We start from the raw sequence: 21,533 nt of genomic DNA on the forward strand, positions 1-21,533 counted from the left end.
GCTAAACCAAAAGTTCAAGTCATACTGATTTTATATTTGTATGACTGTGGTCCGTGTTAATGACTTACGTTGCCTTTGAAAAATGGAATCTAAAATGGTATGCGCCGGTCTGTTTCATTCTGCATTTTCTATCTCTCTCACATAGTTAGCAGAGAAGAAAGAGAAGAGGTACTACCAGACAAATTCTCTTTCATATTTAAAATAATAATAATAATAATAATAATAATAATAATAATAATAATAATAATAATAATAATAATAATAATAATAATAATGAATTGACCAACAACATTTGAATATAAGATATTGCAGTTCTTGACATCTCCACTTAGCCAACTGCTTGGAAATTGGATGCCCCTTCTGATATCTAATGTTAAGAAGTTAAGTTCTTTCTTTTTCTCCAGATTTTAATCTGCAACTAGGCAGTTGAATTTGCTGATTAGCTATTCAATATACAACAACAACAACAACAACATACCCAAAGGAATCCCACAACGCGTGTAAATGCAGGAGGAGGTAGACGTCTGTGACGCTACCCCTACCCAGGTAGGGAGGGCTTGCTTTCCGAAGACCTCGGCTCAAGAAAAAGCATAGCAAAGGTCAGATACGGACAAACAAATCAAAGCAATTATGAAAATGAAAACAATGAAAGTAAATAAGCCATTATAAACCAACAGATACTCGTAGAAATCAAGAGACAAGAAACTATAGAGCAATACAACTACTCGTAAGAAAGGATAAACGCGACTGCCTACTAGCCTTCCACCCTAATATGAGTCCTCCATACCCTCCTATCTAAGGTCATGTCCTTGGTAAGCAGGAAATGCGCCATGTCCTGTCTAATAGCTATTCAATATGCGGACACATTATTTTCCTTCTTTATTTTTTCGGTCTAGGAATTTGGTATTTGAGTCGAGTAACCCCTCTAATTAACTCCTTCGCGTGCTAACTATCCTAAAATGCTTGCACTCATCAATATCCTCCACCATATATAATGTCACATTAAGCGTACACAATTTACCACTTCATCAATTATGAGTATTAGTATGAAATGAACCAGAGCTAATAACCCTTGGACTCAATTGCAAACGAAATGGAGTGTAGATTCTGGTTTCTTCATAATTGTTGGTGCAGATTGGAGTTAGATATTTGAAACAAATAAACAAGGTTAAATAAAATTCCGCAGGTTTGACAAAGGCAATCAAAAAATTTCAACTTGAGTATTCTCTCGAAAAAAATGAACTCGGGCCAGAAGGCATATGCTACAAGAACATCTATTGAAGCTTCTTTATTCCAGGGAAAGAAGGAAGGACTGAGATTAGAGGGTCACCATATCCAACAGGATCTGTTCAATAAACAGGTAAAGTGAGATCTTGAAGATAGAACGTTCAAATGATTTTCAACACATAGTATAAGAATTAAGAAGCATACCCCCGTCTTCTCGGAGTATCTTGATAACTTCTCCAGTTAAATCAGACTGAAAGAGAACAGAAAAGAAAAGACAAAAGGAGAATCAACTAAGATGCATGAGAATTTACTTAAAATAAGTGTCTGAGCAAAGTGAAACAGCTTGCATAATCAACAAAAAAATCATGCAAGTAGCATCTATAGCAGGGTCCGAACCTCAACAGGGAGCTCGCCTCCAAGCTGCTCAATAAAGCAAACTACTTGTCCCTCCTTCACTTGTTGCTTCTACAGAGCAGAATTAACAAAAAATGGGTCATATTAACAGTAGCCAGAAAGTGTTGTACCAAAGCACCAATGACACTTCTAGTCATGCATTGAGAGAGACGTGACACAGGAAAGGGGGGGGGGGTGGGAAGAGGAAGAGGGGAAGGGGGTTTCAGGAAGGAGTAACATTTGCCTCGGTTCATAAAGCTACATGACAGTTCTAAAAGAATCTAGCAGCCAGTTTAAATAAAAGATTACATGGCGATCCCTAATAACAATTTCCTAAGCAAATTTAAACGAAGTGCCAGCTTAAAAGGTTAAATTGGAAACAAAATCGAATTTACCAAAATAGGTGAGGGCTCATAAACAAAGCAATTTTTTTTGTTTTTCGAGAACAAAGGAAAGATATTTAGATATAGTTTAAGGAATGCTTTATAAAGTAATGTTCCTTAATTTTGCTTAGACCTCCTCTTCAAACTGACCTCCTTTTGAAGGGGAAGGAGCTATATAAAAATGACATTAATAGTAAACTTTCATGAATTTGAGTAATAATGAGTTATACATAGGCTAAACGTTGACAATCTCTTAGTTTGGTCAAACAGAAACATCTCATCTTGATTTGAAGAATAAAAGATTAAAAAACACCTACTTCTTTACAGGATGGAGGTGCACGCTTTCCCTTAATGGTTCGAGATCTTCTGAAGTAGCCAACCTGCATGACATATGAGAGTGCCACTTTTAAGTGACAGAAAGACGGAGAGGTAGAGAGAGAGAGAGAGAGATTCACTGCAATCTCACCCTAGGAGATTGAATTATCACCAAGCCTTCATCCGCAGCTTTATCAATCATCGTCTGAATTCCATCTGAGAGAGGTGAAGTTTTCGTGATGGCTAATGATGGTGACGAGGCTGAGCCATTTGACTCAGCCACTTCAACAGTTGACTGAACACTGACAGGATTGGATACTGGAGGCAATGAAGTTGTACTTTGCCCCGTCAAGTCTCTCTTCACATATAAACGAAACCCACCGAGCTAGTGATAAAATGAAAAAGTGTCATACGAAGCAGAAGCATTTAACAATGATTTGAAGAAGATGAAAAAATGCATCAGGGGCAGATCACAAAAAGCTTCTGTGAAGGACTTGAGAAATAAAATACACAAAAAAATTACAAAACCAGCTTACTTTTAGGTCAACTTCTGCAATGGAGGTTGTATCACATATTTCTGTAAGGAGAGACTCTACCTGTTAAAAAGTAGGTAAGTTTCACATGTTAATACAAAATCTCATGGCATGCGGCAACAACATATTAATATGGAAGACCATATTTGTTCCACCAAAAAATAAATTGAGTGCCTTCTTCACCAAAATAATTTTAGCAGATCACACAAATTTTCCACATGAATAATATGTCTAAGATCTGTTTACTTAAGAAAAATAAGTTCTTATCAAGAAGTTGGAAATAACAACTCATTTTTTATTTCAATTTCAGAGTCAATTTTCTGTTAAAACGAGGTGATGCAGTTTTGAAGGTATTAGGTCATACTGCACATTGTTCTGTACTTGCTCGCACTAGCACTTTCAGTCTTTCACAAGATGAACTAAGGTGGTGGCAATACCATACAAGGTTGGGCAGAATCACAGACCAAACCCCTATTTTACGCAATTCTCAGCTAGCTGAAAAGCTTGAAAAGGACAATGCAAGTATAGGGATGATATTCAATGCATCAAACCAGAGGAAACTAAGTAATATAGAGTTATTTAAATAGATATAAGCCTGTTTCTGAACGTGAATTCCCTTTAACCAAGGCACCATATAGACACTTTTTTTTGATAAAGGTAGGGTAAATTTTATTAATGAAGTACCAAGCTGGTACAGAAATTACAAGTTTACAACAGAAAGAAGAACTCAGACCAATCAACCATCACATGCTTCTCCCTAACAACTTTAGGAAATCAAGATATTGATCCATATCCTCTAACAAGCCCTCCTTACACCAATAGTACAGATACTGGATACACTTGTTTTTTACCACTGCTATGTGACTCTTTTTGCCTTCAAAGCATCTCTTTTTCCAAATCTACTTCAGCCTTTTCGTTGTCTTCTGATTCTGCCAGCATACCAACAGGTTCTTAACATTATGCGGCATCACCCGTATAGACACTTATAGTGCCTTCCCAAATTCTATTTCTTTCTCCCCCCACTATAAGAGAAAATCCCAGTAGGAGCTTCCGAGTTAACGCACTAGGAAGAAGGTGATGAACTTAAGTGCAACTAAAGTATTGCATCAGACAAGTCAAAAATTTAAACTTGAAGGATTACAAATTGAAGTTGAAAAGACGGGAAGTGCATGAAGTCTTCAAGTCCCAATCTTGTGTTTGCCTAGTGAAACATGTTTGATCCTGCATCAGTGTGATATTGTTATTTATGAGGCCTTTCCATCTATTGCCATATAATACCCACTTGTTCACAAATGTAATGCTTGTATTATCACTGACTGTACAAGTTCCTCCCACCTGCCACTAAATCTTTCCATAAAAGAATACTAGCGGGTTCAAATCTTTTTGGCAAATGCGACTAGCAGCTGTAAGCTTGAAGTCAAATTGGCATTCCAGCCTTACCGCAACCTTATTATCTTCCTTACAAATCTACAAAGCTACTCTCAGATAATGCGATGCTTTAGCAGTTCTTTTTTAGATGAAAATAATGTGATGTGTAACACTAGCAGCCTCCTAATATTAAAAAAGGAAGTAACTAGGAGGTGGTGGAGTGTAATGAGTCTGCATGGATTATAGAAAGTCAGTTAGGCACCAAACAAAAGGAAAATGCATCAGCACAGAGTCATGTCAACAGCAGATGTAAATGAGGCTGTAAGGAACAGAGACTTAAACTCTGTAAGCAGGAGTAACCAGTAAGATCTGACAGAAATTGGAGGAAAGAAAAGAATCTGCTGCCATTCTCTACATTTCCTCTTTCTCAAAGAATCAGAGAGATTTTATTGTAGTTGGAGTTAGCCTTCTTTCCTACCTTTTTTGTATGAGGTAAAAACCTTCTTCCCTACTTTTTTGATAACCGAGAAATCCCCGAGGGTCAGTGGAGCATGGTTTGAACCCGTGCATGCGCCTAAGACACATCATCATAAAGTTGCGCTCTTACCACTAGGCCAAAGAGAGGGGCTTTGGTACTGTACTAATTTTCAATCTTGCAGGTCTCATCTGAAGTATATAGACCACTAGAATCTAGATATTCATAATTTTCTAGGAAGATCCAGCAAGAAGCTCAAGATGGATAGACAATTCTTATCCAGCTTGCAGGTTCTTTTGATAAATAAGGTAATTTTATTAATGAACAATACCAAAGAGGTATTTACTAAATATCCATCTTCAGGTCTCACTAAAATTTATAGACCACTAAAATCTGAATATTCATAATTTTCTAGGAAGATCCAACAAGAAGCTCAAGTATTTAGCTAACCAGAGTGCAAAGGAGGTTGATTTAAGGAACTTCACACAAGGGATAAGATCATTTCCAGCATTCACATTAACCCCAACATGGATGGAAATGTTGTTATTTAAAGGTACCTAGCCGTCTCCCAAGTTCCTGAAATTACTAAAATATTTTTTGAATTATGTAGTGGCTGAAAGCATGCTGCACCAACAACAAAGTTTTATATCACCATACCAGCAATATAATGATCAGATTACTGTCTTTTGACAGAGTACAGAATGCAAATAGAAAGTGTTGACCTCATATGAGTTTGGAATCAATGGACTTGCAGTTTCTGAAGAAACGATCTTTCTCGAACTATCATCTGAATTGGGAATAGCTGCTGCTGCTGCAGCTACATGATGAGAGAAACAAAAGAAAGTTGTATAATTATTTATACATAACACAAAACATGTTCATGCTTTAGGGCAATGTCATGGAGCAAGAAGTTATATTAACTGGAAATAGGAAACAAAGATGTCAGGAACAAAATGCTCATTATTTAACCTAGTAAACAGAATAAGAAAAAGCAGTAACCTTTTTGAAAATTTAATTCAATTAGCAACTAAAACGTGTCCCGAATAAGAATGTAATAATAGGGACTCCCTCGAAATGTGGGCAATTGAAAATCTGTGATCAACTTTGATCTAGTCTAAATTTGAATTCAAGCACGAGAACCAACAAAATAGAATGGTGACTCCAAAAGCAGGAAACGTTCAACAACTTACTTCCAAATGACTAATAGAATTTCCAACTGTTGAAAGGTCAATAAGATAATCAAGGATAACAACCATTCTTCGTTATCACAAAAAAAGGCAGCAACCTAGGATTTCAATGATTTAAATTAAGTATAAAACACCAGCATTGCTGCCATGATAGGCAAATTAAAAACGAGTCAATTGCAGACACTGTGTGGGCAGAAAAATTGCACTTGTTTAGTGATGAAAGCACAAAAATCCAGAAAAAAAAAAAAAAATGCATTAGCCAAGCATTTGACTGATAACTAGTTTGATTGGGGGAAAATAACTCACTTTCAGCTTCAGCAGTCGAAAACCGGCAACCGAAAGTCTGCTTTGATTTCGCGGTTAATAGCAACCCATCACTTTGAACCACTTTCTTAGTTCTCAGATTGTGCAATACATTCAATTTGGGCTTACTGGAACCCAAATTCAAGTTCGTTAATTTAAGGCCAGAAGCCCCAAAACCACCTGGATTAAAGAAACACATCCCAAAATCAACAAACAAATAAATTGATACTAGTAATTCACTTAGCATAGATGGTTATTGAGTAATTACAACCCAATGGGAAAAAGGAAAGAAAAAAAAAACAATCAACACTGCCAATAAACAGAAAAGTAACAAAAAGATAACATTTTTTTTAATTAATTTTACATAGTTAAGAAGTAATTTAAGCTCTCTTTTGATTAAATTAGCAACTACCAATCAGTATTAAATAGAAGGCAATCAACAATACCAGAGATGCAAAAAGAATAGAACAGTAAGAAAAGCTACAATTTTACTAAATTTAACATACTGAATAAGTAAAAAAGACACACATTCTACTAAAATAGCCAACAACAACTAGTTTGGAATTGAAGCATATAAATAGAAAACAATCAACAATGCCAACAATGGAAAAAAGAATCATTTAAACAATAAAAGTTCGCATTTTTATTAAATTAACATAGTCAATAAGAAAGCAAAAAGCTGAATTCCATTTAATTATCCAACCCTAATTCCAACCCTGTTCAATTGAATTTAAATAAATCAAGAAGCAGAAGAATAAGCAATTAAAACAGTTCAGGTAAGGGCCATGATGATAAATTTAAACAAAAGAATTGCATGCATGTAGCCACCAACAACAGTAGAAAGATGTAAAGGGAATATGGTACTTAACATGCAGCCATAAGAAAGGGTTATGGAATTGCAAAGCTAGAGAATTGAAAGGCGATGCAAACAAAGAAGCATAAGAGAAAGTTAGAAACGAGAACAACGCCCTTATTTAGTTGTTTGTTTAATAATTGTAATTTAGTTTAAACAAAGGCCCATGAATCATAAGGCCCGTAGAGAGATGGGCCCATTGTGGATAAGGTCCGCCAAATATCTTGGCATTGTCTAGTGGTCTGGCGGCTAATAACGCTGGTTCTTTTTGTCCTTTTCCCACTTTCTTGAAAAAGATGGAACAAAAAGGTCATAGTTGAAAAGATTTAAAAATGAAAGAAATCTTAATTTTCTCATTACCATATTTTCAGAGTTAATTGTCAAAAATAGCCCTGAATAGTTTCACACCTAATTATCAGTTATTTTCTTTTTCTACCTGAACTATCTAAGGCCGTCTCAACAACACTGGGGGCCTAAAGTCAAACTTCAGAGAGAGGCCCTAATTTTTCTTTTAAAAGGAAAGATCGTCATATATATTTTGTTAAAGTTAACTTTTCTAGTTTTTTTAGATACGAAATCATTAATTACTGTTCTATAATCGATTTGTAAAAACAATTCCTTTTCAATTGATAATATAGCTAATCCATTCAATCTCTCTTGAGACATTGGTAATCTTAGATAACATTTTATTAATTTTAATTTTGAAAAACTTCGTTCGGTCGAGACAACAACTATATATATAAAATACATCTTTAAAGAAAAAAAGTCGAACCGCCCCTGGAACTATCACCATTTATATATTGAAATACACCTAATTGAGTAGATGATGATACTTCAGATAAGAAAACGAAACAGATGATAGTTGGCCTAATCAATTTCGAGGTGTGTTTTAATACATAGGTGATGATAGTTCAGATAGAAAAAAGGAAACAACTAATAGTTGGGATGAAACTCGCAAAAATATGATAGTTCATGTGTATTTTTGGCTATTATTTCTACTTTCTATTGATTATTTGAAATAGCAATAAAATAAGAAAATAAATCAATAATAATATACATGAGTGCAATTGATGGGATGTTATGTTAGGCGCTAAGGAATTGCTTAAAGTCGTTGAATCAATTCTCTTGTATTATTAAAGGAGCAAATTTAGCATCCATTTTGTGTTTGATAACAATCTTGTTGTGAAGTAATCTATCAAACTATCATTTTCATTTATTTTGTATCAAACTATCATTTTCATTTTGTTAGCCCAGCTTATGTCAGCGTAGACTCAGAAGATCATACAACTATTTTTATTTGACTCGAAATATAAAAATAGCCACACACCATTATTTATGATTAAAAAATTGCACTTTCATCTTCTCCAAGTATATTGATAAAAAAAAATATCAAGATAAAATTAGAGTAAACCAGCTGAGAAATAAATTCTTTTTATTTCATGAAGCGCTAGACATTTTAAAATTTATTTATCTATTTGTATTTTTAATTTTTCAAAACATCATTAATCAAATTTATTTATTAGCGGATGAGAATATATAATGGCCTAAAGTCTAGTAATGTTCAAGCCTTGAGTAAATTAAAGATTTTCAGGTATGCCTCGATTTTGGCAATTTTCTTAGTGGTAAGCACTGTTAATTTTAATATATTCTATTGAAATCATAATTATTTTCTAGTCTCCTAATCATATTAGCCTAGACGACTTTTTGTTGCCGTTCTAAGAGCCTGTTTGACCAAGAGAATTTTTCACTTTTCTGTGGAACATTTTTTAACTTGGCCATAAAAATTTTAAATACAATTTAAAATCTGAAAAATATCTAAAATTTTATTTTTACTTTTATTACATTTAAACAATTAAATATTCTTTACAAAAATTATAACTAAATACAATTCCAACTTTAGAATTCCAAATAAAGTGAAAGATATTTGATTTTCATGGCCAAACGCCTACTAAGTGTCCAATCAAAGTTATTTTAGCACAGTTTAAGTAATTACTCCATAGCTAATAGTACTAGTAGTTAATTGCTTTAGCTGAGATGTGATAAAGATAAGTAGTGGGAGTTGTACTTTTTCGTTCCAATTTATATGATTTTTTTTCCAGTTTGTCCTAAGAAAAATGTCATACCTTTTTTTCAAAAAAATTAACTTTAAATTTCTTTGTTCATCCTTAAATAATTTATAATCACATAAATATGTATAATTTATTTTAGCTCATAATTTTAATTTCTTTCTACTTAAATTTCACATTCGATTAAACACACCACATAAATTGGGACCCCACGAGTATATGTTTAATACTCTAATCACATGAAAATCTTGTACATCAAAAGTATAGGGATTGACATAATAACCACCTGTAAATAAAAAGCATAAGGATAGAGATAATAACCACCTCCAGAGGTCGAGGATCATTCTAAAATAACTATAAAACAATAAGGACGAAATGTAAACACATATAAATCACTAAGGACGGAAAATACGATGTAGGAGCAATATGAAAGTGAGAATTATTCCTTCTTTTTTTTTTCCAGAAATTTTTTCGCTTTATTTAAAAATCAGCATGCAAATTTCAAATACAACTTAAAGTTATTTTTAAATTTTGAGAAATACCTCAAAACCTGTTTTCACTTTTCCCACCTCACGTTTGATGTTTCTCTTTTCAAAATTTTACCTACATTCTTTATTTATATAGAGACGACCCATTCCAATTTGATCAAGTGTGCCACCCATTTGAATTTTGGGTTGGATCGGGCTAGATCTTTTTAATTGAGTTTATATTTATTAGATTTTTTTTTTTTAATCATGACATTTGAATTAGTGAAACAATTTTTTAAACTTAAAAAAATAAAAAATTCATTTAATGACATTATGTGATTGTCCATTAAAAAATATTACCCTTTTAAACATATTTATCATATATTTCAGATAAATTAATCAAATTAGAAGATTTTACTAGTTTCTAGAAATTAGAAATACAAATCACATTCAAGCCGACAAATATTCTTTATAAAAATATATTCAAACAATCAAATATTCTTTTAAGCACAAAAGTACAACCAAACACTGGTCCATTTTCATACTCCCAACTTTAAAAAATTCCAAATTACTATTTGGTTTCTATGGGTAAACGCCTACTTACTCTCCACACACTCCGACACTCCGATCTGTGCCTTCATCTGCCCCTTTTGCTTCCCTTCTCTTCTGTGTTTCTCAAAAAGGGAACCAAAAATACTGAAAAATTAAAAAAAGGGGAAATCCATACAGATTGAGAAGGAGAAAGAAAGGGAAAGATGTCTCTAACGAGTGTGAAGATGACAGAGGAAGTGTGGTTAACATGCCTAAGTCATGCATTGTCTACTGAAACTGAAGAAATAATGGGCCTTCTTCTTGGTGACACTCAGGTTTTTATTTTTTTCATTTTTCTTGTATCCTATTTGAAGGAAATTTTTTGTTTTTAGGGTTTTGGGTTGTCAAAAGCCCTATCTTTCTTCCACAGAAGTTATAATTATTGCATAAAGACAGTAACGATGTAAAGTTGGGAACTTCTCATTTTGTGTTGAAATCTTGAATCATTGGATGTGGTTTCTGCAAATGGTGGTCAAAAACCTCTATTTTTCCCTGAGAAATTAATGTAATTGCATAAAAGTAAGTTACTTTAGTCAATGTTGTGATTGAGATTTCGTTAATTCATTCTTTTGTGGATGTTTTCTAAATGGGGTGTCTTGCTGTTGACATTTTCTTGAAAATTCTTGAATTATTGGATGCTGTGGTTGCAATTGGTATAAGAGTTCCTAAAAAACTCTCTCTTTCTTGGAGAAATTGATATTGTTGCTCGAATGCAGTAACTTTATGTCATTGTTGGATCTAAAGTTACTTGTCGTGTCTGCAAATGGTAAAAGAGTTCTTGAAAGATCCCTATTTGTCTGGAGAAATTATTGTTTTTGCATAAAGGTGGAAACTTTAGTCAGTGCTGATTTGCATTTCGTTAAATTCCAATTAGGATTAATGTTTGATAGAGTTATCCTGTACATGTGCTGGTGGGTGGTAGAAGGTACCCTGTGGAATTAGTTGAGATTCGTTCAAGGTAGCCTCAACGTCACGCCACGGTTACAAAAAATAAAAATTCTTGCGTTCTTGGCTGCCTTGTTTGCAAATGGTAAAAGGGACTCTGATAAACCTTATTAGTTTTTATCGGCCATCTTGGAATAAAATGGGTGGAATGATATAAATGAATTACGTATCTGACTTTAATTAGTGGAACTTGGAACTAGGAGTAATTGATTGTTATGAATATATGTTCAGTTTGATAAAAACAGAACTCTTGGGGTGGGGGGGGGGGGTATTAACTGTATTTATTTATTTTATAAAAAGGTCAAGAGGTTCTGAACTACGTTTTAACAAGCTGATGCATATTTCTGCCTTGTATGTGCTCTTTGACTCTTGAGCCTTGATAGCAGTACACAGTCCCTTTTTCCAGTAGTGCCTTGAGAGAAAAGATTCTCCTTGATTAACCTTGCAATATGTATTCTTCTTAATATCTTGATCAAAAGAACGTCAACTGCTTAAACTAAGTGTATAGCCTAATGGTAAATCAAGTTGGAATGCCACATTGGAGACTGGGAAGTATAACTTGATGGAGGTGCGCAAGGTGGGTTTGATTCACCGTTATAAAAAAAAGGTTAATTGTCTAACAATCGTGGTTTGTGTTGGTAACTAATATTTTCTATACTATTCGATTAACATCGTTTGTCCTCGGAAGTACATGTGCTTTTGGGAGATCATCTCCTTACAATAACAACAACATACCCAGTGTAATCCCACAAGTGGGGTATGGGGAAGAGGGATGTACGCAAACCTTACCTCTACCTTTGTGGGGTAGAGAGGTGTGTGTGTGTGATGTGACCCTGTGTCAAAAGAAACGTAGTTAATGCAGGATTGCAAGAAAAATAAGACAGCAAAATAGCAAAATATAAAATAAATGGAGCAACACATAGTAATACACACATAAGGATAAGGAGATGATCTCCTTACGTCGGAGGAAAATGATTTTGTTTCTATTGAGCTAAAACAATATGTTGATTAATAAACCGAAGTCATGTTTAATAGCTATGTTGGTAAATGCGCACGTGCATCATTGGCGGTTGATGTTCATTTGTCGTTCCGCGGCCTTCCTGAGTATCATTTAGACTCTGAATTTGGTTTGTTAGGTTAAAGTTTAGACATTTTCTTGCAAAACATTGTGTATGTATTTCGAGTTTTCTTCACCGATCAGGACAGAAAAAGAATCTCAGTAAGTCATAATCATATTTACTAGGCGGAATGGGCCGGGAGACCGTTGTACTTGTTCCGGATTGTCATCTCGGTCCCTGAACTCCACAGAGTTTCATCCAGACATCTGAACTTGTTCAAAACTTATAGTTTAAGCCCTTCTTACCGTTGAGGCGTTGGCCGAGCTTATATGGCATTTATTTTGCTTAGTCCAATAATGTGCGCGATCCCACCCGCTTAAAAGCTGAGTGGATGCATTAATTTTGATTAAAAAATACTAACAAAAAAGAATACGATAAATATATTAAAAGTTTGTCTTTTATTCCTCTCCCAAATCCTTCCCCCACCCCCACACTCCCTCCCCTACCACCATTCTTCTTCTTTCCACCCTTCCCCTTCCCCTTTCCCCATTTCTTTTTCTTTCCCTCACGTTCCCTCCTTCCCCTCTTTCTGCACTTCCCTCCCCATAAATTGTTTACCATAACCAACATTTTAATTTAAGAACACGCCTCTTAACATGTTAGCTGGGGTTTTATCCCAATTTAATATATGGTGATTTTGAGATCACTCATGGAGGAAGTTGGTGGAGGTGGGAGGTGACCTGCACTGGTGGTGAGTGGTGGTCTGTAATGGTGGTGGGTGAAAAGAAAGAAATGAGAATGTTGGTAGGGGAGGAGCATTTTCTCTGCTCAATAATTGCAGAAGAGGAAATGCATCTGAATATTTCAATTTTTTAATAGATAAATTTAATTATAAAACTTATTTAAGAAGAAGGACAAAAAAAGGTTTTTAAGTAGCTGAATATAAAAATGATGTGGCAGTGATGTGGATCGACGTGTCGGTGTCATCCATGTCAAGGCAAGTGATGAACACTCCTTCTCAGAGGGGTTTAAAATATAAGGTTTGAACAGGTTCAGGTTTCTGGATGAAACTCTGTGAAGTACAGAGACCGGGATGACAAACTGAAACAAGTACAAGGATCTCTCAGGCCATTCCGCCTATTTAATAATCCATCTATTTCGGTAGATATGCTTGTGCATCTTCGGCAGTCCACATTTTACCTCGCCCTTGCATGACCTTTCCCTGTAGTTTGATGTTATGGACTCTGGTTTTTGCTTATCATGTTATAGTTTAGACGTTTGCTGTCTAGATGTTCAGTATACAGTTTAGTTTTCCTTACTGATCATGAATTAGAAAAAAATCATCTTCTGGTTTCTCTCCTTGATTTACATGCTATTGATGATGACTTTCCTACTAAGCCATATTTCCATGTGCAAAAGTAATTTTTGTGCTGTTGCAATTTGCAGCACTCAAAAAATGGTAGTGTGACTGCACTTATATGGGGAGCGCTGCCACAGCCACGTTGCGACAGGAGGAAGGACCGCGTTGAGACCAATCCTGAGCAGCTAACTGCTGCATCAGTCAAGGCTGAGATATCCTTCCTGATTTGTGCACAATTAATTTTTTTTTCACTGCCCTTGCCCTTTTAAAAGTTGTAAATAGATCATTATCATTTAGTGACTGGTAAAATTAATTTCTTTGTATAGCTTCTTCTTGTAATTGCTTCAAAGTCTCTTTGGTAAATTTGCTGCCAAATGAGAAACAATTTGAATGTTCATAAATTTAGATCTTTTTTTCTTCATAACATGAAACAATTTGAATGACAGTTCATGCAATGGGTTGTTCCATTGTTTTTGCAAGTGTTTTCCTGTTAATGCTAACATGTCTAATTTATTAGTAAATCTTAATTTTTTTTTCCTTGATGAATTTTGGGAACATGTCAAATAATTTCCCCGGTATCATAACTTCTTAGGATTATTTGTGCACAACCTTTTTTTTAATGCATAGTGCATCACTGTTGTCAAAGGCGTGCTTAAAGCGCGCTTAAGCCCTAAAGCGAGGCGCATAACATGTTTAGCACTTCACCTCGTTTAAAGTGCACTTTAGTGTCGTCATCCCTCTCTAAGACATACTTTTCTTGGAAATGAGCCTCTCTTGAACAGACGGCACTAAACAATTGATTTTTACTTTATCTTATCTTTTTCTTTGTTCATATATTTGTTATTCATGCTTGTAATTATTAGTCTTGGACTAAACATATATAGTATTTGTATTTTTTCTCCATTTGCGCCTTTTTCCATTAAAGCCCACGCTTTGTTTTCGCTTTCTGCTTAAAGCCCCAACAGACCTTAGAGCTTTTTGCGCTTTTCGCTTTTGATAACACTAGAGTGCATGCCATGTTTCTAGTATATGTACAATGTAGAGCTTGACTTAACCATATTTTATGACATGCTACGGCTTTCTAGGCTTCGATAACAACTAGCTAATAGAGATATTTGCTCCTGCTTGAACGATGGTTTCATGCAGCTTGATGGGTTCAAATGTATATGAGTATATGCTTCGGTTTTAGTTGTGATTATGCAGTTTCATCCGGAAAATTATAGTCTGGATTTGTTACTTTAACTTTCTCAGCACAGAATGACCCTGGCAACAGGAAGAACAACAAGAGTGATTGGCTGGTATCACTCACATCCCCACATTACAGTGCTCCCTTCCCATGTTGGTAGGTATTTATTGCCTCTATGAGCAGCTTAATTGTTTAGTCCCATTACTTTTGGGAAACCAAAGTTGGTCTTTCTGCCTGAATGTTAGTATTTTCTGGTATACAAGACCCTTAATAGAAGTTATTTTCTGTATTTGGATTTCAAACATTGACCCCGTCCTTTCTGTTGGAGCTATTATTTAACTCTGTTTGTAGAATTACCTATCACACCATGAAGGTGTCAAAATCAAATGTTCCTTGTTATCCAAACAATCATCTAAATTTTTTAGCATTTTTATTTTGGTGATTTTCAGAAGGTTGTGTTTCACAGATACGCTCTAGTACAATACCTTGTTGGTCTTGTTGGTCTTATGCGGCGCTCTTTGGAACATTGAAGTTTATGTCGACTCTTGACCTGTTTGTTCTTTTGTTGCTGCTTCTGTTTACTATAGTTCAGCAGCTGTAGTTTTATGAATTCGTTAGTTTGTGATAATGCTCAGACAGCACATAGTTTGTTCTTATCTGTGTGTGTTATTCCATTTGCCAAAGATGAATCATTTTCACCATCCCTAGATGTCCGTAGAGTTAGTTTGCAAAAACTGGTTGTTCTTTGTTTTGGAGTATGATACATGCTCAGGCTTCCATATATTTTCTACCTCTTAGATCTTTATCTGTTGCATCCTAAACTTGATTCCAAAATCTCCTGAATTTCAGTTATAGGTTCCTTTTAGGAATATAAACATCTAAAGTTTAAAACTAGATCTTTGGGTTGAATACAACATAATAAAAATAAACACGGTGGAGATATATGTGGTGTAAATAAAGCTAGACTATCACTTAAAAAGCTAAATCAATTAAAAATATGAAGTAAAACCAACGTTTTAATTCTTGAACCTTGCAATAGACTAAAAACTTGAATTAGCCAAATTTATACAAAAGGGTTTTGTTTTACAACGGTCTTTTTGTTTTGTACGGAAGAAGTTTCAAAACTTGTAATCCTTAGATGGGGCCAGGTTTCTATTTCTGTGCTTACAGCACAATACTTACAGTTCTAATTTAAGCGACTACCAAATGAAATCCCCGAAATGTCCACTGTGTCCATCAATTTTTTTCTATTCCAAATTTTCATTTTCCTTTCGCATTAATGTCCACCTTTACTTTCTCCTACAACTAGAGTCTTGTGCTTGTATGACTGTTTTTGCCTCCATCCCTCCCAACAGAAAATTGACTTCTTTTTCTGTATGTTTCTTTTTTTGATGACATGGGAACCTGCAGCCGCTACCCTTCGGGTGCGCACAGGGTAAACCCAGCTCCTGTGCAATAGCTCGCAAACCACACAGGAGAGGTAACCCGCACTAGGCAAGCCCCGTGCGACGAGCTCAACCTAGAAGGCAAATCCCCTGCTATCGTAGGCAGGGGGTTTCGAACCTGGGACTTCCATTATGAAAGCCCCATGCTCAACCAACTGAGCCACCCTTGCGGGTCTTTTTCTGTATGTTTCTCCATCCATTTATTTAATTGGGTTATGTCTGCTGGTCAAGTGGAGGGTTTAGATGGAAAATTTTACCATTCAAAATCCACATGCGAACTAAGTAGATATGTTCCAAAACACAAAAGCTACTCATTTGGTGATTTATTTGATTAGTTTATCTTTTAATTTTCCCTTACTCGTGCAGAATTGGCTTCTCATTAAAGCTGTCTGGCTGATAACTGTTATGGGTTATGCATTTTTAAGACAACTTTCTATTGTTTATTTCTTAAGAAGGGGATTGGGCAACTGACTGCTCCCGTAAAAGTCAGTGTTCTTCTATGAGCTTGGAACATTGCCTAAATTAGACAAAACCTTGACTAAGACCTAAATTGAATGAAGATAACATTAACTTTCCGTAGAATAGGGGGTTATACATAAAACTGAAATGCAGGGTAGGACTGCGTGCAATAGAACCAATTTGATCCTGGCCTCGCCCGGACCCACTTATAGTGGGAGCTTAGTTCACTGGGATGCCCTTCTTATTAATCCTTTCGCATTCTCCTAACTCTCACCTGTTTGTAGTTCTGTGGTGCATTGGATAGTTTGGTCTCCAGCAACTTATAGAGACGAATGACATGTTTTCTGGAGGTTATTTAGGGTTAAGTCAGGTCATAGGTTATTCTCTTCTCAGCTTGATACTTGTGTTGTCACTAATTGTCTTTCTCTTAGTCCATGAAAATCATAACATGCTTATGTAAAATAATGCAGATGTCCGCACACAAGCTATGTATCAACTTCTGGATGCTGGGTTTATTGGGCTCATATTTTCATGTTTTAGTGAAGATGCACAGAAGGTAGTGTAATAGTGTTTGGTATCAAGTAGATCAGCACCAGTCTAATGTCTTGGCCAGTGCATGTCTAAAAACTGTATATCAGTACCGGCAAAATGTCTTGGTCAGTGCATGTCTACGAACTATTTGCTAATATTTCAGGTTGGAAGGATTCAAGTTATTGCATTTCAGTCCTTGGATGGAAAGCAGCAGAATCACATGTTGAGGCCTATATCTCTTTCCCCTGTACATAAAAATTCTATTATAGACCTTGAATCATCTTTAAGTTCCGCAGACACATCTAGAGCTGGTTCAAGGATCGAGAGTCTTGAACAAGATACTGGTGATTCAAGAGCTGCGGCTTTATCTTCTAAGGTATGTTTAGTGGTATCATAATATAAATAAAGCATGTTAGTTGTTACTTACCATTCCAAAAGATAATAACAATTAAGCATGTTAGTTGTGATTTACTGGAATTTGAGAGGCTGCTGATCCTTGCGGCATACAGGTTCAAAAGATATACAATGATTTTTTTTAATGGATTACAACCCTTCATTTCAAGCGGCCATGGTGTTATGCATGGCTGGAGCTGGTAATTCTTCAAGTTCATGATCCTGTAGTGAGTACATCGAATTTGTTGCTGTATGAAATTGCCTTTATTTGGCACTCTAAGCTACCTGTGGATCTGCAATGTAATGAAGATACACTCTCCTAGAAGAAACAAGTAAACAACAACATACCCAGTGTATTCCCACAAGTGGGGTCTAGGGAGGGTAGGATGTACACAGACCTTAACCCTAGGAGAAACAAATGTGAAGGGAAAATTGTGGGCTTTATGGCCTATTCTTTCTCTTCTGCTGGTTATGTATTCTTTTTTCTTTTAAAGTTTTGGAGGACAAGAGGTAGGTTGAGTTTAGTTATTTTTTATTAAAACTTGGTTTATGGGTTAGTCTGATCAGTGATCTTAAGATCTCCAACCCTGCACTACTTCCTAACCGCTGATACAAACCCATTTATGGATCTTTTTGTTTGGAATTTGCTACTTTTGTTACTTACAGCTAATTCCCACTCTTTGAAGTAAAGGGAAAAGAGAATTTATTTTTTATTTTTTATTTTGGCATGCTTGAGGATCAGAACTTCTTTCACCTCATCTCTCTCTTTAACATTTGTATGCTTTTATAAACCTGGAGTGTTTCTTTAGTGCATTCTAATTATACAGTCAGACCTCTCTATAACAGCACCTCTCTATAATAGCCAAATTTTTCGGAACCGATTTTTTATGTTATATTTTACTTCTCTATAACAGCATTTCACCTATAACAGCAACAACCAACTTTATAACAGTACGCTCTTTGTAAAATTACCCCCCATATAACAGCTATCTTCTTTTTTTGGTAATATAATAATTAACCATCTTTATAAAAATAGAATATATATGATTACCAATAATAAGTGTAGAGATTTTGACCAAATATTTGATCATTTAATACACTATTTATGACAAAAAATATCATATGAATATATATATTTTCATCATTAAACGGTTTCCGTTCGTTATACAAAGTGTGATTAAGCTTAGAATTTGGCAATTAATAAATGAAAATTAGATTTTATGCATCTTTTTTGCCTATAACAGCGAAGTATTATTTAAATGTCAATGCTGTTATAGGTGTATAACAACCATTCTCTATAACAGCTGAAAAATTTCGGACCCAACGATGCTGTTATAGAGAGGTTTGACTGTAGTTGATTGGTTAGGATGGGGAAGATCTATGTACTTGGGTGGATTTCTTTACTAATACTGATAGCCGAGTTGGAGAAAACTATCATGCCAACTGTTTTCCTGAGCTTATGATTGAGGATCAGAACTATTTTACTCATCTCTCTTTTTAGCCTTGGACTGCTTCTTTAGTCATAATAATCTTAACTGATTGGTCAGGGTGGGGCAAGATCGACGGACTTGGGCAATTTTTTTGCTAATGTTGATAATAGAGCTGGAGAAAACCGTAACACCAACAGTCTTAATAATGCAATCACTGATGTAGATCCAATGGACATGTCAGAAAGTATGCAAGAAGCAATGCATCGATCAAATCTGGAGATGAGGTACATTTGAGTAGTTATTTGATTTATCCCATAATAATAAAAAAAATTAAAAAAAAAAAAAAAAAAAAGGAGAAAATTTTGTTTTTACTAAGTCTCTTGTTGAGGAAATGTTGTCTGTCTACAGTGGCTTGTATAATGAAAAGTTGAAAATGCAAGTTATTTAATTCACATCTCCCTTTGGTTCAGAGAATTTCTGTGTTTCCTGCTATTTGCTTGTTAATCAAATTACTGATTCCACCCTTCTGAAGGGTGATAAATGCTTGGCTTAATCTGTCAATGTCTTTGGTTGGTGACAGTGGTGCAGAATATATCAGAAAGGAAATCCCTCTTCTTGTTCTGCCATCCTCGTCTCTTCTCAATCTTGATGCACCTTTGCACTCATTCACAGATCTGCAACGTGTATTATTTGAAGAAGAACGAACTGCATATAATCAGGCTGTTGTAACAAATATGAGGTGGTCTAACTTAACATGTTCCTGTTTCCTGTTTTGCATATATGCTCTCTTCAACTGTTATAATAATATTGGAGGTCTTGTACAGGGAAGCAAAAGTGCACCCACTCGCTTTCATTCATCACACGTCCACGTATCAGGCTTCTATGTGCAAATTAATGGAGTACTGGTAAATGAACTCACTCTTCGACTTCTGTCTTAGAACTCAGTTCCATCCTTCTTTGTGGTGGTGAATTATTTTTGGTCACCACTTTGTTCTGTATCGCAGCTTAAGTCCTGCCATCAGTGCCCTTCAGGACCAGTTGAGAGAGAATGAAATTCGGGTATGAATGCTTATTTATCTTCTGATCTTCATCTATTGTGCTTCTTTCTTCAGGTTTTACCTTCCATTGAATTACGAGACTTTGGAGTTGATGTTAGACTCTGCTGTTCATGTACAAACGTTTTCGATTTCCTGAGAAGTTTCAAATTCTTCTGTCCAGCTTTGGTTTTATGAAATATGTCATGGCCAATCTTGCTATACCGTCAGAACTGCTCGACCATCCCTACTCTCTCCCCTCCCCACCCACCCCCCCCCCCCCCCCCCCCAAAAAAAAAAAAAAAAAACTCCTAATATGTGATGCTCTCGAGCAAGTACTTATCCTCAGAACTTATGGTGGAATTTCATTATATCTCTGATAGATAGTTACTTTTTCACCATTTCTCAAGGATCAGTATTGCGCAACTAGTTGGCTTGCCATTTAAAGGAAGTCGATTGAAAGGGAAAAAGATCTGTACTAAAGGCTATTCGTGTTGTTGTACTTCCAATTGTTATTCATTGCATCTTTAGCTTGCGTTCACATGTTAGCTGATTTCACACACATTATACTTGCTTTGTTTTGGTGGCTGAAATGTTTTTATCTGGTTTTGCTGGAACAGCTAAAGATGCTAACTGAAGAATCCAAGGTTTTGGAAATGGAGATCGTAAGAGGGGAACCAAATACAAGTTCTCCTCGTCGAGGTAGTGCTTCATTGGGTCAAAGAGGAGACTTGTACAGTCCAACTGAGTTAAGAAGTGTTTCTGGTTCAAGTAGCCGGAGCAGAAAAGCGTCTTAGTGAAGTAGCAAGATCGATCTTACCTACATGAAGTGTATAGTAGGGGTTTATTTTGTTATTACACCTGGTTGTTACTGGTTCTGGTCCCTTTTGGTGCTTCCTTTGTATGATGCCAAGTTTTGGTTATTTTTTAGTTTGTACAAGGCTGATATTATTGCAATGGTTCTGGTTTAGAGCCAGATTTCCATGAGATGGTGTATTGGAATTCAGAAAATTATGAGATGCAACCAGAACATCTAGTAGACAACCTTATTCATCATATACTAACCTTAGAGATCTTTGTTCTTTTGTCATTTGTCCCCAACCCTTCTCGTTTGTTGACTGTGTGAAAAAGGCAATTTAACATTGTACTTTCTTTTTAAAAATTTATTAACATAAATAACTTCACTTTTGAAATATTTCAAGAGTTTCAGTTTAAATAACATGTATAGCATAGTAATAACAACTTAATTTAAAAATTAAAATTCCAGTAATTTAGAATAAATTCTCCCACTTCCAGCCTAATTTCTATCTCTCAACGTACGCTCCCGTTGTTTCCTACCGATTTTGCTCAATCCACCTTGATACCTAATTCCTATACCAATTCCTAATCTCTATCTCGGAGCATAAAGTCGCAATCTTTACTAATTGTCGCTTTCCTTAATCAGTTGTACTGACACTAGCTTTTCGGATATATAGATACATTTATGCTAATATTTCACCCGTTATCACATAAAATGGTGTCTTTTTCTTCA

At 35.4% G+C, this 21,533-nt stretch overlaps 2 protein-coding genes and 1 long non-coding RNA gene across 3 annotated transcripts; 1 reads left to right on the plus strand and 2 right to left on the minus strand.

The window, feature by feature from the left end:
* Nucleotides 1-1,096: 1,096 nt before the first annotated feature.
* LOC132063710 (uncharacterized) lies at nucleotides 1,097-7,217 on the minus strand. Its single transcript, XM_059456391.1, has 9 exons — nucleotides 7,054-7,217; nucleotides 6,188-6,364; nucleotides 5,417-5,511; nucleotides 2,855-2,914; nucleotides 2,470-2,703; nucleotides 2,321-2,383; nucleotides 1,624-1,692; nucleotides 1,432-1,477; nucleotides 1,097-1,345 (listed from the first exon to the last, which is right to left on the minus strand). The coding sequence occupies exons 1-9, from the start codon at nucleotides 7,061-7,063 to the stop codon at nucleotides 1,275-1,277; spliced, it is 825 nt and encodes a 274-aa protein (XP_059312374.1). The 5' UTR covers nucleotides 7,064-7,217; the 3' UTR covers nucleotides 1,097-1,274.
* On the minus strand, nucleotides 3,055-5,410 carry LOC132063711 (uncharacterized). The gene is made up of 2 exons (XR_009416441.1): nucleotides 5,145-5,410; nucleotides 3,055-4,072 (listed from the first exon to the last, which is right to left on the minus strand). It is a non-coding gene; the product is annotated as an uncharacterized LOC132063711 (long non-coding RNA).
* A 2,916-nt stretch (nucleotides 7,218-10,133) lies between the features above and the next one.
* On the plus strand, nucleotides 10,134-21,046 carry LOC132063712 (uncharacterized). Its single transcript, XM_059456392.1, has 10 exons — nucleotides 10,134-10,436; nucleotides 13,611-13,736; nucleotides 14,779-14,866; nucleotides 17,085-17,170; nucleotides 17,309-17,521; nucleotides 19,086-19,252; nucleotides 19,549-19,707; nucleotides 19,793-19,873; nucleotides 19,973-20,027; nucleotides 20,623-21,046. The coding sequence occupies exons 1-10, from the start codon at nucleotides 10,326-10,328 to the stop codon at nucleotides 20,797-20,799; spliced, it is 1,263 nt and encodes a 420-aa protein (XP_059312375.1). The 5' UTR covers nucleotides 10,134-10,325; the 3' UTR covers nucleotides 20,800-21,046.
* Nucleotides 21,047-21,533: the final 487 nt, after the last annotated feature.

The sequence above is a fragment of the Lycium ferocissimum genome, chromosome 7, assembly GCF_029784015.1.
Source record: "Lycium ferocissimum isolate CSIRO_LF1 chromosome 7, AGI_CSIRO_Lferr_CH_V1, whole genome shotgun sequence".
Lineage (NCBI taxonomy): Eukaryota > Viridiplantae > Streptophyta > Magnoliopsida > Solanales > Solanaceae > Lycium > Lycium ferocissimum.

Coding starts and splice junctions, on each gene's coding strand:
- LOC132063710 (XM_059456391.1), bottom strand. Junction 5,512..6,187: donor TTCGACTGCTGAAGCTGAAA/GTGAGTTATTTT, acceptor CTCATCATGTAG/CTGCAGCAGCAGCAGCTATT. Junction 2,704..2,854: donor TTGCAGAAGTTGACCTAAAA/GTAAGCTGGTTT, acceptor TTTTATCACTAG/CTCGGTGGGTTTCGTTTATA.
- LOC132063712 (XM_059456392.1), top strand. CDS start 10,326: ATGTCTCTAACGAGTGTGAAGATGACAGAGGAAGTGTGGTTAACATGC. Junction 10,437..13,610: donor TTCTTCTTGGTGACACTCAG/GTTTTTATTTTT, acceptor TGCAATTTGCAG/CACTCAAAAAATGGTAGTGT. Junction 19,874..19,972: donor TGCAAATTAATGGAGTACTG/GTAAATGAACTC, acceptor TCTGTATCGCAG/CTTAAGTCCTGCCATCAGTG.